The following is a 15,280-nucleotide window of genomic DNA, read 5'->3' as shown; positions in this document are numbered from 1 at the left end:
ATGAGCTCCCTCACCCATCCCCATCTGCTCCATCCAGGGATCTCTGCATTTAGACACCACTGCATTTATCCCGTAGTTTTTCAGTGTCCACCATGACCAGCTTGGGGACACAGAGGTGAAGAAGAGCTCTGCCTCAGGAAGGACACAGTCATGTACACAAGGCTTTACATTACACAGAGATGGGGGGCCTATGCCAGTGTGCTGGGTCGGGGTGCAGTCAGGGCTGGCTTCCTAGAGAAACACCTGAGCTGGCGTTGATCAACCAGAAGGAACTTGTGGAGGGCAGCTCTTCCTTCCTTGGTTGACAACAATCCTTACATCATCAGGCTAGCTCACCTTCTTCGATCCCAAGTGATGTGACCTCCTATTCTATAGCCATGTGTGGAAATATCTGGAAAGCATGAAAGAGAGCTCCAGCTGCCTCCCCCTCAGTTGACACTTAACACTACAGGATGCACAGCTGAAAGCCACACCAAAGTAACCCAATGAAGAGCGGGTGACAAACATAAAAGAGTCCCCCACTGGGCTATGCCACCCTCACAGATGGGACCTAGGCAGGCACCTTGCTCTCAGGGAAAGGGTTCAGAGAGAGAAATGGGGCTCCTCCCCTGCCAGGTGCCAGGCCTGCCAAGGGAGACAAGTTCCCAGTATTAGGGAAGCACCCAGGACAAGGACAACAGCCACTGAGGAATCACAATCCCCACCTCCTGTGCTGGACAGGTAGCAGAGCAACCCAGCAGGGAGCCCGCAGAAGTCCACTGCAGGACAGGGACTGTAGCAAGCAGAAGGGAGCACGAAGGCTGTCACAGCCTGTGTGCTTCACTGGCGAGCATGAGCTGCAAAAGACGACTTGGGGCAGACAGACAAAAGCAGGAAGCAGCAGAGCAGAGCCCCGCCTTCTTGGTGGGACAACATGGCCTTTCGTTCTAATAAGCTGGTGTGATCTAGACAGGGGCAGCCCAGGATACTCCTGACCCACACCCATCCAGGGAACGTGCACACATGAGTGGGTACTACCACGCTGCAAGCAGGCAGGAGGGCTATCGGCTGGTCATGGCCTGCGCCAGGAAGCCCTGGCCAGCACACAGGGCTCCAGGATCCCACTCACTCAACAGGGACCTGTCAGCATTTGCTACAGATCCCCAGAGCAGCTACCTGTTCCCCAGGCCAGACGAGTGCTCTTACCACTCCAAACACCCCATCCATGCCCCCTGGCACCCAGCATGGTGCTCTTGGCCCCTATTTTCCACCTTCCACACAGAACCCTAAGTCATCTTTTTAAAGCAGAGATCAGATCAAGTCATTCCTTTCTCTCCAACAACTTCCCACAGCAACCAGCATAAAATCCAGGCTACCCCATCTCCCACAGCCCCCAGGCCCATGTGAGCCAAGCCCATGCCCCCTCACTCCCTCTGCACTCCTCCTCACTCCTGTTGCCAGCTACCGCTACCCCAGGGCCTTTGCACCAGGATCTTATCTTTACATGCTCTGTGTCCATATTGTCATGTGGCCTCCTCAGAGGCCCTCCCTGAGCGTCCTGGCTAGATCAGTACCCTCCCATCTCAGGCTCCCCCCCACAGATCTAACGCTGCCAGCAAGACCAGCGTGCTTGTCCCACGTGCATTCTCTGCTTTAGAAGTGGAGGCCCCTTGGGGGAAGGGGCTGCCTTTTTTACCTTATCCCAACACAGCCGGCACTGGGGCTGGGCCTGCCTGCTTGTGCCAGCCTGTACTGCTTCCACTACCCACTCACCCTGTGGACAACAGGCCAACAGACATGGAGTTTTTGTAGGGCAGAACCTACTGCCTCTCCAAATCACTAGGCTCCTGAGAAGCTAAGCTCGGTGGGGAAGGAGAGAAAGCACAGCATGGAGTGGCAGGGCCACCAACCAGGCCTGCCCAAGTTCCCCACACCAGCCTCCAACTCCCTACCCAAAGGTGCCAGGGAACCCGGGATGTATGGCACTGAGACATCACAGCCTAGAAGAATGAATCTCCACTTCTCCTCAGCCTGCCATGAATCCCTGCCATGTCCTCCACACTGCCCTGACCCTCCACTCTTCTCCACCAGCCAGCCATCTGTCATCGCCCCAGGGAGCACGTCTCGGTGTAAGCTGGCTGGAGATGGCCTCTGTGGCTTATGAACGAGGGACCCTACCAGTTTTGTGCTAGACCTCCAGGTGGGATGGGACCCTGTCTTGCTTTCTCAGCCCTCTCTGTGAGGCAAAGCCAACGCAGTCAGGCCAAAACACCCCACCTCTGCAGGTGTGGGGCCCCGGCAGATCCTGACCACTGGTGGGTGTCCCTGGAAGTCCCTGCAGGTTGACCAGAACCTCTCTAATCCCATCTACCCAGAATGTGATAACATGAAGGGCGCCATTCCTACAGTCAGCCAGTCTCACCTTCAACTCCTCGGATCCCACAGGGCAGGAGGGAGGAAAGCAGATCACTGTGCACTGAGGCCCACCAGCCCCAAGGTAATGGTGTCCCTGGAAGCTTCACAGACTCCCGTATCTATACAGAAGTGCTCCCAAGCTCTGGCTGAGGTATGCAGTGAAGGCAAGCAAAGAGGATGTGTCCCCTTCTGTACCCCTTCCTCTACCACGTCTCTGTTCCCCAACCCACCCAGGAAAGGGCCTGTCCCTGTGATCCTCCTTACACAGAAGACAAGAGCTTTGGAATCAGAACCTCTCAGGAAAGGCAAAAGCTAGAAATGAAATCAAGGCTTGTGAGCCATCTGTCCAACTAAAGAAAGAGACCCTGCCTTAAAAAAGACACAATTAAGACTCCAAACGAGGAACTGGCCTATGCAGAAAACTCTAGGCCTTATCCATGGTTCTTTGCAACTTTTTTTCTGAAGATTATGGACCATAGCAATTGAATCACTTTTTCCTTGTCCTGACATAGTATACAGGGAGCAGCTCACACCCATGCATGGGGGTGGGGGTGGGGAGCGGGGTGAATAGAAGAGCACCCATGCCTCCAAAACAGAATACACGAGACTATGAAAGACTAGAAAGCAGAGATGCAGGCCCAAGAAGACAGAAAGAAACTGAGAGGGGAACAGCATCCTGTGACTCTCAAAGATGCTGATGGTCATCTGGTACCCCTGACTCCAAGGCTCTGGGGATACCTAGGCTAGAGGGCCCTAGGGTACCTCTGCTAGTCCAGGGTGAAAGGCACCAGGCTTTCTCAGACTTGCTGTGTACTTCTGAGTCCAAACTTCAGTCAGAGCAAGTACCTAGCCATGGCATCCTAACTTGACACGTGCAGAAGGAAGCACCTGATAAGCCCCTCCCAAAAATTGGAGTGGATCATTAGGGGAGAGTCAAGTAGCCCCGAACCGCACACTGCCCTGTCCAGGAGCGGCCACTTGCCAGCTCCCTCTAGTCTCCAGACTTTACAGAGAGCTGGGAGACTTGCTGGGGAGAGAAGGCCAGGACTTGCCAAGGGAGGTGGTCATTCTGGAAACGAGAGAACAAGCCCTTGTCCTACGCGTGGGTGTGCGGGAAGGAGTTGGGGGAGCACAGCGCTGCAGGGTCAAATGTCTGGGCTCCCTTCCAGTGGCAGCAGCTAATCTTAGACTAGGAGAAGAAAGAGCACGAATGACCGACAAGAGCAACCAGGCAGAGCAGGGAAGGAAAACCGACAGCCATGGCTGCTGACGGTCCAAGCTAAGCCAGTGTGGGCACAGCCGCGCCCTTGGGCAGTCTCTCCCAGGCACATGGCCCCTGTGCCTGCAAAGGGAAAATGCTCAATGCTTCTCAGTGCTTTTTCTTGTTTTCCTACACTGTTCTCTAGAGTAGGGATAGTCACGTTGTCACCAACATTTCGTTTTTTGAAAAGGAGAATGAAAGAGCCATTATGAGGGCCATAGGAGGGCAGGGATGAGGCTGTCCTCTGGCTCCTCACCAGGTCCCAGGGTGGCACCTGCAGGCTCTCCTCGGGCACGCCATGACACCCAGGGCTCGTAGACCCTTGTGACTTTCCCCTGAGGCCTCAGACTTTCTGTGCTCCCTGCTGACCAGCTCAGGGTCAGGGTGGGGCAACACCTCAGGTGCCTGCTCCTGAATTCAAGTGGCCTGTGCCTGCACATTTCCCAGCCTCCTCAGAATCATGTTTTCTTTTTAATTTTATTTAATTGATTTATTTGGGTGGTACCAGGCATCGATCTCTCTCTCTCTCTTTTTTTTTTCCAGTACTGGGTACTGAACTCAGGGCTTCCTACATGCCAAGCAATGCTTCATCACTGAGCTCCACCTCCAGCCCTTTTTACTTTTTACTTTGAGACAGGGTCTTGCTAAGTTGCTAAGGCTGGCCTTGAACTTAAGATCCTCCTGCCTTGGGCCTCCCTAGTAATTGAAATTATAGGCACTTGTCATTGCGTCTGGCTTCTTTTTTAATCTTAAACCTCCACTTCTGCTACCACCTTGGTCTAATTAGAAAACAAAAGAATTATTTCCCATCTTTCCTGTTGTTATTTTGAAGCTATGACAGGGATGATGTACTTGTCTAGGAAGCTGAAGCAAACCCCTTGGCCTGCCTCTTAGCTTTGTGGGCTGCTCACAGCAAATAATGGCCCTGGATGACCTCACATTCTGTCTCCTGAAGTCATTACTAGAAAGATTACTTGGGGCCTTTCTTTAGTAACCTCCCCTGAGGCAACCACAGCCTCCAGAGCCAGGCTGGGCACATGAGGAAGGTGCTGAGTGGAGCTAAGGGACTTGAGGTCTGTCCTGGTGCCCTGCTCACCAACTGATGCTCTGGACCCTGCCCTGAGCTCTCTGAGCCAGTTTCCTGCCTGTGTAAGGGACAGAGATAGATGCACCTCTGCCCCTCTGCAGAGAGGCATGCAGCTAAGACCTCTGAGCACCTCCCCAGGTGCTCCCCATGCCTTCCCGTGGGTGCACAGTGGGCTTCCATTTGCCCCACCAGCAGCACTGGGCCAGGCCTGGAACGTGACAACAGTCAACCTGCAGGGCATCAACCAGCCCACGGATGCAAAGGGCCCTCTCCAAAAGGGCCGTTCCCACACTGACCTGCCATCTGGAGTCAAGGGGAGGAGGAGGAAAAGGCGGGGAGACAGATGGGCCCACAGCACTTGCCATGTGGTTCTGGGCCCAGATCAGTCAATAATACGTAGCAGCAGAAAGAAGGACATCCATCAGGAAGGGGAGCGGGTCGGGAAGAAAACAAAGACCCTACTCTGGAAGATGTGTTCGAGGCTGGCTCGCTCCCGAGAACCTGCCTGCTTCCCCAACCTTTTTTCTTTCTGTTCTGAAAAGATGAGTTTTCCTTCCCAGGCTGGGGCTGAGAGGCCAAGCTCTCCCTGGCAGTGGCTCTGGCCACATCCCTGGAAGGGCAGCTCAACTGACCTCAGCCCATGTGCCTGGGAATCAGCTCTGGCCAGTACCAGTTACCCCCCATGAAGGGACTGCACACAGGGGCAGCCTCAGAGACTGACAGCGCAGCTGAACCCAGGAAGGGCACCTCCCTCAGGACAGCTCCAGGGCCCCTTGCCCTGAGCTACTCCTTCCTGTCCATAGCTACTCCTCCCATCAGAGCTACTCTAGAAGCCTGTTCAGACTCCTACCAAGAAGAATGTCACCACCAACAAAAATGAAGCCACTCAGCTTTGAGTGAGCTACAGCCAAAGGACCACAACCCCCACCTGCTCAGAAGCCACGGGCGGCACTCATCACTCGACAGTCACTGTGTACCTCCTGGCACCAGGCCTGGCTCTAGTCGCTGGGACTCAGCAACAAGCAAAAGAGACACATGTCCTGCTTTACAAAACTCCCATTCCAGTTTGGGGAGTTGCTCAGACAACAAGACCAACAGTAAACTGCTAAAAAGTGCTAAGTGCCGCAGAGGGAAAACAGACAGGAAAGGGATGCCAGAAAGTACCTGTGGAAAGGGCGAGGAAGCAGGGAGTAAGGACAGGATTAAATTTTAAGCTGAGTATCCAGAGAAGGGAGGGAGGGAGTAGGGGGAGAGAAGGAGAGAGTCCTGCTAAGTGGGGAGAGTTCCAGGCTGTGGAAGAAGTGCAAAGGTCCCAGGGCAGGTATACTTGTCCTATCTGAAACAGAAGGCCAGTGTGGCTTGGGTGGAGTGAGTGGGAAGGGCAGCAGGGACGAGGTCAGAGTAGTCATGGAGAACAAGACTGCAAAGGCCTTTGGCATTTGCTCAGCATGAGATAGAAAGACAGTGGAAGGTTCTGAACAGAGACTGGCATTTTCTCTGGCAGCTGGGTAGAGAACAGGTGAAAAGAGCCAAAAGTAGGAGCCCAATTACCACAATAATCCAAATGAGAAAGGCTGGCACGTGGGGTAAGCGTGATAGCATTGGGGCTGGTAAACAGCGATCAAACTGCAGGTTGGACCACCATGAGGCTCAACCTGCCACAATGGCCAAGGATGCGTCTAGCAAACGCTACAGGTGCAGGTCTCTGCCCTACTCCAGCCACACCAGAGACCCAAGGAAGAACCACAAAAGTTGGCAGCTACATGAGAGGCCTGGCACGGGGCAAGAAGGGCTGGCAGCATGGAGGGGTGAGATAGTTACTGTCCTGCTCTGGGTCTGTAAAATGAGCAGGTAGGACCCTACAGTTTATAAGCCCTTTCTGCTCACCCTTGAAGACTGTGTCAAGCATCCTTTTCTGCAGGGTTTCCCTGGCGTGCTACAGTCAAGCCAGCCCTCCTCCACACTTTGTGGGGTTTCAGTTATGAGGTACCATTAATGGGGTCCTGAAGGGTCCCTGTATTAATGTCTGTCCAAGCTACCTTACCCCTGAGGCAGGTAGCTGCTCAAGGACAAGAAGGGCACAACCCTCCTCTGGGTTATGCTGGTTCCTGAATTCCTCCAGCCCGTGTCCGTCACGCCACAGGTGCCGTGAAGGCTGTGGAATGCATGCAGGTCTCAGTGGCGCTCCAGAGCCAGGGCTCAGTACCTCGGCCTATCTGCTCTGAGTACAGTCTTCCTTGACGGTGCTCAGTGTTGGGGCTCAGGAGGGGTACTAGGTGACATGACTCTGGGTCGGCCAGACCCTTGCTGACCATGAAAGCTGCAGCGAGTTCTGAGGACCTCGAAGGTGCTCATGGCTGAGCATGACTTCCCCCTCTGCAGGGGAGTAGCCCCCACTTAGGAACTGGGCTTGGAGTGGGGCTGGCTCCAGGATTTGGCTCACAGCCTAAGGTCAAATAACCTGCTGCCTCTCCGCCCAACCCACCACCATCTAGGAGGGTAACCAGAGGGTGGCTGTCACCACGCCTGCCACCTTGACTGCTTTCTTTCTTCTTCATCTCCCATTCTTGACATCCCTGCCTCACCCTTTGGAGGTACAGTCTCTTCTTGGCCCCACTCAGACACCACCCTCCTTCTGGAAGTCGCCCCACCTTGCCAGTGGAGACAGAAGGAAAGCTGGACCCAGGGTGGCCAAACCCTGTCTGGCACCTTACCAGGTGACTGCCCCCTCCTCTCTCACAAGAGGAGCTGTCATCCGAGCCAGGCCACTTCCTCCTTGGAAGCAGGCTGCCACTCTCTGGGCTCTTGTGCCCTATGGCCCCAGGCTGGAACTTCTCACGGAACTCTACTCTCAGGTACTCTGAACCCAGTTAGCCACGCCTGGATGTCCCCCCCCACCAGCCCACCTGCACCTCAGGCCTCAAAGAAGGTCATCAAAGTAACAATGCTCACTAGATCCTCACCAGTTCAGGGCTGAAGGTCCTGCATGCTATGGAGTCAGTTCCCTGGTTGGCAAGGCTTCTCCTCAGGATCATCACCATGGTAAGGACCTCAGGCACTGGGCTGCATCCCAGAGTAGGCACAAGCCATCTTCAGGTGGGCAGACCTGGGCAGCCTTGATGCCTGGGCAACCCCAGGGGAAGGACATCAGCAGAAAGAGTTCCCCATCAGCCTCTCACCCTTGGAATGGGGCTGAGTACAGCCAACTCCCTGGAAAGACAAAAGACAGGAAAAGAGGTTCAAGACCAGAAAGACTAGGGCCCTTAAAGAGTAGCACCCCGCTCCCATCACCACTGATGCTGAGGATCCCTTTGGAACAGAACCACCTTCTTAGTAAAGGACTTGTACTCTCTCTAGAAGGGCCAAGGCCCAGAGTCACCATCTCAGAGCCTCCCCCTCCCAGTAGCAGCCTTGGGGCACCCCAAAGTCAAAGACCTGCTGGTTAGAACAACAAATTTAGTCCAGCCGCATAATACCTTAAGATCTATCTCAGGGTCTGTGATCCCTGCAGCGTGTTTGAGGTGTGTGACATCTTACCACTGAGTTGGCTCTATAGGCAGCTTTAGTGTACACCAGGACAAGTCAGGAGAGGCTGAGGGTCAGAACACATCTCACCTCATGTCCAACACTCAACTCAGGCAGCCATCTGGCAGCAGGGCACCCACAGTTGGCATGTAGGCTCCCTTCTCCACCAGCTAAGAACACCAGCCATTAAAGACATGGCTCCCGTCTTTGGTGTGCGACCTTTCAATACCAACATATCTGCAACGCTGGGGGCCTGGTATCTTTGTCCACTTCCCCTGAATAAACCAAACCCAGTGACCTTCCACACTAAAAGGAATCCCTTGGCATGGCCATCTGGCAGCCTGTCAACACCCCCACACCCACACCCACACTCCCATCATTTCCCACGAAGGAAATGGGGGAAGAGCATAGCCTTCAGGTCTGGTTTGAAAAATTGCACCTTACAATTGACTTGTCTGATCTCATTTCCCCAACCCACCCTTCTGTGGTTAAACCTTCAAAGAACATCATATGGAATCAAGGCATCCAAATATCACCATCAAAAACTAAAAACTAATGATGGTAATAGTAATAAATAAATAGAAAGGCAACTCCTAATGTGTAATTAAAAACACACTGCTCTATACAGGAAAATGTTTTAGAATCTGCTGCTCTGTGTAAAAATTAATTGCACACTGGCATTTACTTGCCATCCAGATTGTAAATCATATTTTCCTGTTTACTTCGATTAGACTTTACAGTGGGTGTTATTGAGATTGCTCAATTACAGGCCAGCTGGCAAGCACAGGAAAATTACCTTCTACTGTTCTTCGAAAACAAGGTTCATCCAAAGTGCAAAAGCAGGGAAGGGGTGGGAATCAATACACTTTCAAAGCTTGACTGTTCAGGAAGGAAGGACCAGGGTCTGCAGGCTCCCGGCTGCACTAGGAGACCTGACGCATGGGTTTAGTACCACACCAACCTACAAGCAGTGCATCCTAACCAGGTGTCATCTGTTCAAGGAGAGAATTCCAGACCACTCCCTTGAGCTCTGGCCAAACAGCTGAGCCAGAGATGCCCACTAGTCCCCAGGATGCTTGGTTTAGGAGAGGGCCAAGAGAGGTACACTAGGCTCACCCTTCTAAGAGGACCTTTGTGCCACCTTAGTGGCACAATGATAGTTGCCATTATCTTTCTGGGTGTAAGCCTCAATTCAGTTCTAGGGCAGCCAACTACAAGCACAAAGTCTGGGAGATGACCGGTCCTCCACCTCCTACCACCCATTTCTTTTTTCTTTTTTTTGGTGGTGGGGGGGGCGGGTACCGGGGAATGAACTCAGGGGCATCTGACCACTGAGCCACATCTCCAGCACTATTTTGTATTTTATTTAGAGACACAGGGTCTTACTGAGTTGCTAAGCACCTGGCTTTGCTGAGGCTGGCTTTGAACTCGCGATCCTCCTGCCTCGGCCTCCCAAGCCAGTGGGATTACATGCATGCACCACAGTGCCCGGCACCCATTTCTGGACTTTAGTAGTTATAAGTTCAAGTCCTGAATCAAAGCACACCTGATTCAATTCCCAGCTCCTGCAATGTACTGAGCAATCTTTTGTCAACTGACTTGCTCTGTGCCTCAGTTTCCCTCTCTGTGAAATGGAGAAAACTGTGCCTGCTTCATAAGGTTACTGAATCCTATGGAAGTGGAGCTCAAGCACTGTGCTCAGTGGCCAGAGACAGCAGCTACTGCTGCAGTTTAATGAAGCAGCCTGTGAGTTCAGAGCCATTTTCAGCAAAGACACTCAGGCAGTCATCCTCTCAAATTTGTTTGAATTCCATCAAGAGGGGCCTGGCTATATTATGGCTCATCCCTCTGGTAAAACAGTGGGAAGCCGGTAAGAATGATGCTGGTGAGTGTTGCCATGGAAACTCATCAGTCCATCCCGACACAGCTCCACACAAAGCAGGAAGCTGGAATGAGGCAGCAATGGGGCCTCCAATCCCTCACTAGCTCCATCCCCACCAGAGCCCCTATAAGGGACCAGGGTGGCAGAGGCAGCACTAGGGGTGATATGTACCTCAGCACCATAAGCTCCTGGGTACCTGGGGGTCAGCAACAACTGCAGGCCCTGTAGGAAGGATGTATGACCACATCCCTTCCTTGGGGGTTCTGGGACGGAGTACTATGAAGCAAGCACTACATACAGGCAAGGCGGTGAGAGGGGCGCTGCAGTGGGGCTGGAAGAGACCCCCCTGCACAGGAGCCTAGGACACACATCACTGCCACAAGAGACCAAGAATGCAGACAACCTAGATGCCCAGCCAGAAGGGGCTGTTTAAATAAATAACAGTGTAGTTAAGTAAAGGAATAGCATGTGGCCTTCCAAAAAGTTTCAATGACACAGTCAGGACCCAATGTGGGAGTGGTGTGCGTGGAGGGCAGAGGGTCAAAGAGCTGAAGAGACAGATCCAAGCAGACCACAAGCTCTGAAAATGGCTCTGAATGCAGACCTTACCCTGCAGCCATGGGGGTTCCTGAAGGCTCATTCTGCTGGAAGACAGTGAGGTTTTCTGCCCCCTTCACAACACCTAACACAGTGCCTTACACAGGATAAAAGCCCAAAACACATTTCTGGAATTGGGCTATGACACAGTGACATTTGAAATAGTCTGGGCATGTGCTCAGACTTGGTGAGGCTAATCCAGACCAGCAGAGCCTGGTGCAATCTGGAATTCCCTGAGAGTCCTTGGATCTGTGGCATGGGCCTGGCCAGCTTCAATGGGGAATACCAGCACCTGTCCTGTCGAGAGACTTAGACCAGGGTAGGAACAGGGACAGGGTCTTCCCAGGGAGAAGACAGAGTTTGGCCTTGGAAGACAATGATGACTAGGTGGTGCTGGGAAGGAGGGAGGAGAAGCCTGACACAGCCCTCCACAGGCGGCCTCCCAGAACCCCCTGCTTTGCCGGATGGCTTTCTCTGAACCTGTATTGAGTACAGCTTCTCTCCACTGAGCACAGGCATAGTCTGGAGGTGGTGTGTTCCCAGGAGTTCATGTGTTCAAAACTTGGTTCCCCACGTAACAAGGTTAAGAGACGGGGTATCTTTCATAGGTGGGGCTTAGTGGGAGGTTGTTAATTCTTTTAACATGTGCTGCCCCTCTGGAAGAGATTAATACAGGTCTTGAGTTTATATTTTCAAGGGAGCTGGTATGAAAGAATAAGCCTGGCCAATTCCCAGCCACCCTGGCTTTTTGTCTCGCCCTATGATATCTCCCTCTTGCACACACTGTGATGCCGTTTACCATGAGGTCCTCACCAGAACTGGCACCATGACTTTGAACCTAAGAACTGTGAGCTAAATAAACCTCTGATCTTTATAAGGTTACCCAGCCCCTAGCATTTCATTATAATAGCAGAAAAGGGACTGATACAAGCACCCACTATTTAAACACTTTAGCTTTAAGGCAGTTCCAATTATCCCCATTTTATAGTCATTCAAAGTATCTTACCAGAATCTGGTTCAAAGCTAGGATTTGAGTCCTAATGAACTAACTCCCAGGTCCGAAGCTCCCTCTATATCCCAAATGCGCACTTTAGGAGCCTGGGGGGTGTAGCTCAGTAGTAAAGTGCTTTCCTAGCCTGTACAAGGCCCTGGATCCAATTTCCTATCCCACAAACAAATAAACAAAAATCCTATACCCTTCAGAAGCACACTCACACAATTACCAAAACTAGTGTAATCACTGCACTCCTTAGCATTTTATCCCAGAGAAATGAAGACTAATGTTCACACACAGATGCTTTACTCCATAACAGCCACCAGGGAATCACCAGGTGTCTTTCCCCAGGCAAATGGTTAAACAAACTGAGGCCATCCATACCATGAAATATAACTCAGCAATGAAAGGAACTTTTCTTTTAATATTTAGTTATCAATGGACCTTTGTTTTATTTATTTATTTGCGGTGCTGAGAATCAAACCCAGTGCCTCACACACGCTAGGCAAGTGCTCCATCACTGAACCCCAGCCCAAAAGGAACTATTAATACACACAAGAATTTGGACAAACCTCCAAAGAATATGCTGAGTAAAAAAAGCCAACCCCCAAACGTTAATTATTGTACAATTAATTTATATCACATTCTCGAAATCAGAAAATCACAGAACTGGAGAACAGATAAGTGGTTGTCAGGAGTTAGGAATGGGGATGTGGCTACAAGACCACAAGAAGGGTCCTTGTAGAGATGAAATGGTCCATATTTTGACAGTGTGGGGCTCAATCTCGTGATCACACTTGTTTTGCAAAATGTTACTACTGGTGTGAAACGCGTAAAGGGTACTACATATTTCTCTGCTTTATTTCCTACAACTGCACAAATGTAAAACGAACTCAAAATAAAATATTTAAATAAACTTGTCAAAACTCATAGAACTAAATAGCACAAGAGTAAACTGTACTATATGTAAATTTAAAAAAAAGAAAAAAGCCCCCTGCCTGCACCAGGGTGACGACATGCCGAGGAGGGGAGGCCAGGTAGGCTGTAGAAGCTGGCAGCCCTGCCTGGCCTTCACCTTGACCTCGTGGCTTGACTTCAGCTTTCTCATCTTTAAAATGGCAACAATAACACCTTTGCCTGGGAACTGCTGGGAGATTCAAATAACAAAATGCACAGAAAAGAGCTCTGCACAGGGAAGGACCCAGACACCGGTGTCTGTTCCCCTCCAGGCAAAGAACATCTGTGGGCAGCAACTCCCACCTGCCCACACCACCCTGGATCTCTTCCTCAGTTCCCTAGGTCTGTATTTAAATCTCCTATTGTCACTTCCCAGGCCCCATGTTCTCCTTCACCTCTCGGATGTGACTTTCTGGGAGTCTCCCACCCTGAATCTACACACCTCTGGGGCTGCCCAGTGTCACAGGGAGGAACTCCCCTTAACTGGCCCCTCAACTTGAACATAGGGACACAGTCCCCACTCAGTGACTCGTTTTGACCAGAATTTCCACTGAAGAAGCAAACCCAAAGTCAGACTTCCCACTGATCCCTGATCCTACTCTATGACCACACTCATAGTCCCTGGGTACAGATGTGGTGGCAGGGGAACCTAGCCACTGACAATCCTGACCCCAAAGGCACATCTTCACAACAGCCCAAGCTCCCTAGCACGGTGCCCAAAGCAAAACCTACAGGGCAAGAGGAGGACACACGTGTGGGCAGTGGCTACCCCTCAATGAGAAGCCCAGGGCCAGCGCCACGGCAGGCTGCTTCAGAGCCCAGCCCCACCTCTGCTTGCGCTCCCACAGCTGCACTGCAGGCCACAGCCCACCAGCTTCACACCCCTGGCATCAAGCACAGACCAGGCTTTTACTTCACCTTCACATTCCTGAGAATGGGCATTGCTATCAGCAGTGTTACCACTTTCCAGATGAGAAGACTGAGGCCCCAAGAAAATAAATTATTTGCCCAGTACCTTACAGCCTCCTCTCTCTGACAACACGGGGAAGGGACGGCTTTGCTCTTTCTCCTTCCTAACGTGAAGCTGTTCTTGTTTTTGTTCTGCAGTCTTCACGAGCCCTCCTGTGTTTGTGACCCTTCACATGCCTACAAGATGGCTGTAGTCTGCGCCTTGACTTCTGGAGAATGGGAAGGAGCCCGCCTGGTGCATGCGCAGGAAGAGAAGTGCAGGGTAAAGGAATTACCACGAGGAAGCTCTGCAAACTCTACAGCTCTGCATGAATCTTAAGTCAAGAGGAGTTCACGGAAGGCTTCTAGAATGCATCTTGAAGGGCTTAAAAAGAAACCGAAACTTCTCCTTCCTTTGGTGTCTTTATTTAGCCTGAACTACTCAACCATGTTGGCTTTACAGAAGAATGTCTCACTGCCTTAAAAACAGGACTCTGACCAAAACCTAAACGTGACCTTGGCCTCCAACAGTGATTTTCCTGAGAGCTCTGGCTGGAGCAGGTCGCTGCTCTCAGAGCTCCCATTTCCCCCTCCCACTAAGCAAAGGAAATGGGAGGAAAATAGCAATTGCACAAGGTCTTTGTGAAGGCCTCATGCACTTTGAAACTTTCATAACATCAGTTGTCTGTGTAACAAAAATCATCTGTAGATAGGATCTAGAAACACACAGGGAAGTGCCTCTGTCCATGGGTCGCACTGTCTTCTACCAGAGGCTGTGACAAACCAAGAGTATCCTACCGTCAAGCCCCCAGCCATGAGGGAATTCAATCCATCTGGGAGGCCCTTCCCTTGCTCTCTGTGCAACTAAGTCACCTGAGTTGGAGGGATGAAGTGAAAAGCTGCCTGGGAACTTTATCCAGAGCTGCACTTCTCCAGACAAAGCGGACACTGGAAAGACAGACTGCAGTTCCAGCCAGAAAACAGAGAATATGGGTTTCCCACTACAACAAACACGTTACTAATTCCCTCGGCCCAGGATCCTGGCCACAACCTTAAGATTACTGATCAAAGACAGAAAAACAGAGACACCGCCCCCCCAAAAAAAAAACTCTTTAGTCAATATTTTAATATTAAGGACATGCTCAATACTCATTTAAGGAAACTCCAGAATAGAGGCAGCATTCAGGAAAAAAAGAAAGAAAGAAAAAAAAAAAGCCAAACCTTTCTCTAACATTTTTCTAATTCTTCTTGGTCTCTATGTGCAGGAAATAATGGGTAACACCAAACATATCTTTCAACAGAGAGAATCTGCATCCTCAGAGTCTCCAGAAGGGCTCCATGGTTATCCCATTTTACATGAGGAAACTAAGCCCCAGGCCAACAGTCACCTAGTTGTGAGCAAGGCACCAAAACTCAACCCACATCTATTGAACACCAAAAGCTACATCGGAGCCACTAGATCCTTCTGCTCCAACATCTGTGTTTCATAAATATCCTACAAGCACATATTTGATTTCTCACATTAAATGGTCAAACCCTGAAACACAGACACTGAGTTTGCAATACACCCCCTCTTGAATGCAGCTCATCCTGAGTGCCTCTAGGCCAAACATCAGCCTTGCAGAACTTAACACT

At 51.2% G+C, this 15,280-nt stretch overlaps 2 protein-coding genes across 2 annotated transcripts in view; both read right to left on the bottom strand.

The window, feature by feature from the left end:
- The window catches only part of Fam53b (family with sequence similarity 53 member B), a 79,406-nt gene extending 71,615 nt beyond the window's left edge, over window positions 1-7,791 (bottom strand). Inside the window, exon 1 of the mRNA XM_027930056.2 lies at window positions 7,706-7,791. Within this exon, the coding sequence (XP_027785857.2) occupies window positions 7,706-7,783 (78 nt within the window). The 5' untranslated portion in view covers window positions 7,784-7,791. The remainder of the gene's footprint in view (window positions 1-7,705) is intronic.
- A 76-nt stretch (window positions 7,792-7,867) lies between these two features.
- Window positions 7,868-15,280, bottom strand: part of Eef1akmt2 (EEF1A lysine methyltransferase 2) — an 80,438-nt gene continuing 73,025 nt past the window's right edge. Inside the window, exon 7 of the mRNA XM_027930058.2 lies at window positions 7,868-7,952. The gene's annotated coding sequence lies outside the window, so the exon portion shown is untranslated. The remainder of the gene's footprint in view (window positions 7,953-15,280) is intronic.

This window comes from Marmota flaviventris, chromosome 4, assembly GCF_047511675.1.
Source record: "Marmota flaviventris isolate mMarFla1 chromosome 4, mMarFla1.hap1, whole genome shotgun sequence".
Lineage (NCBI taxonomy): Eukaryota > Metazoa > Chordata > Mammalia > Rodentia > Sciuridae > Marmota > Marmota flaviventris.
This window is presented reverse-complemented; position numbering and strand designations above follow the sequence as displayed.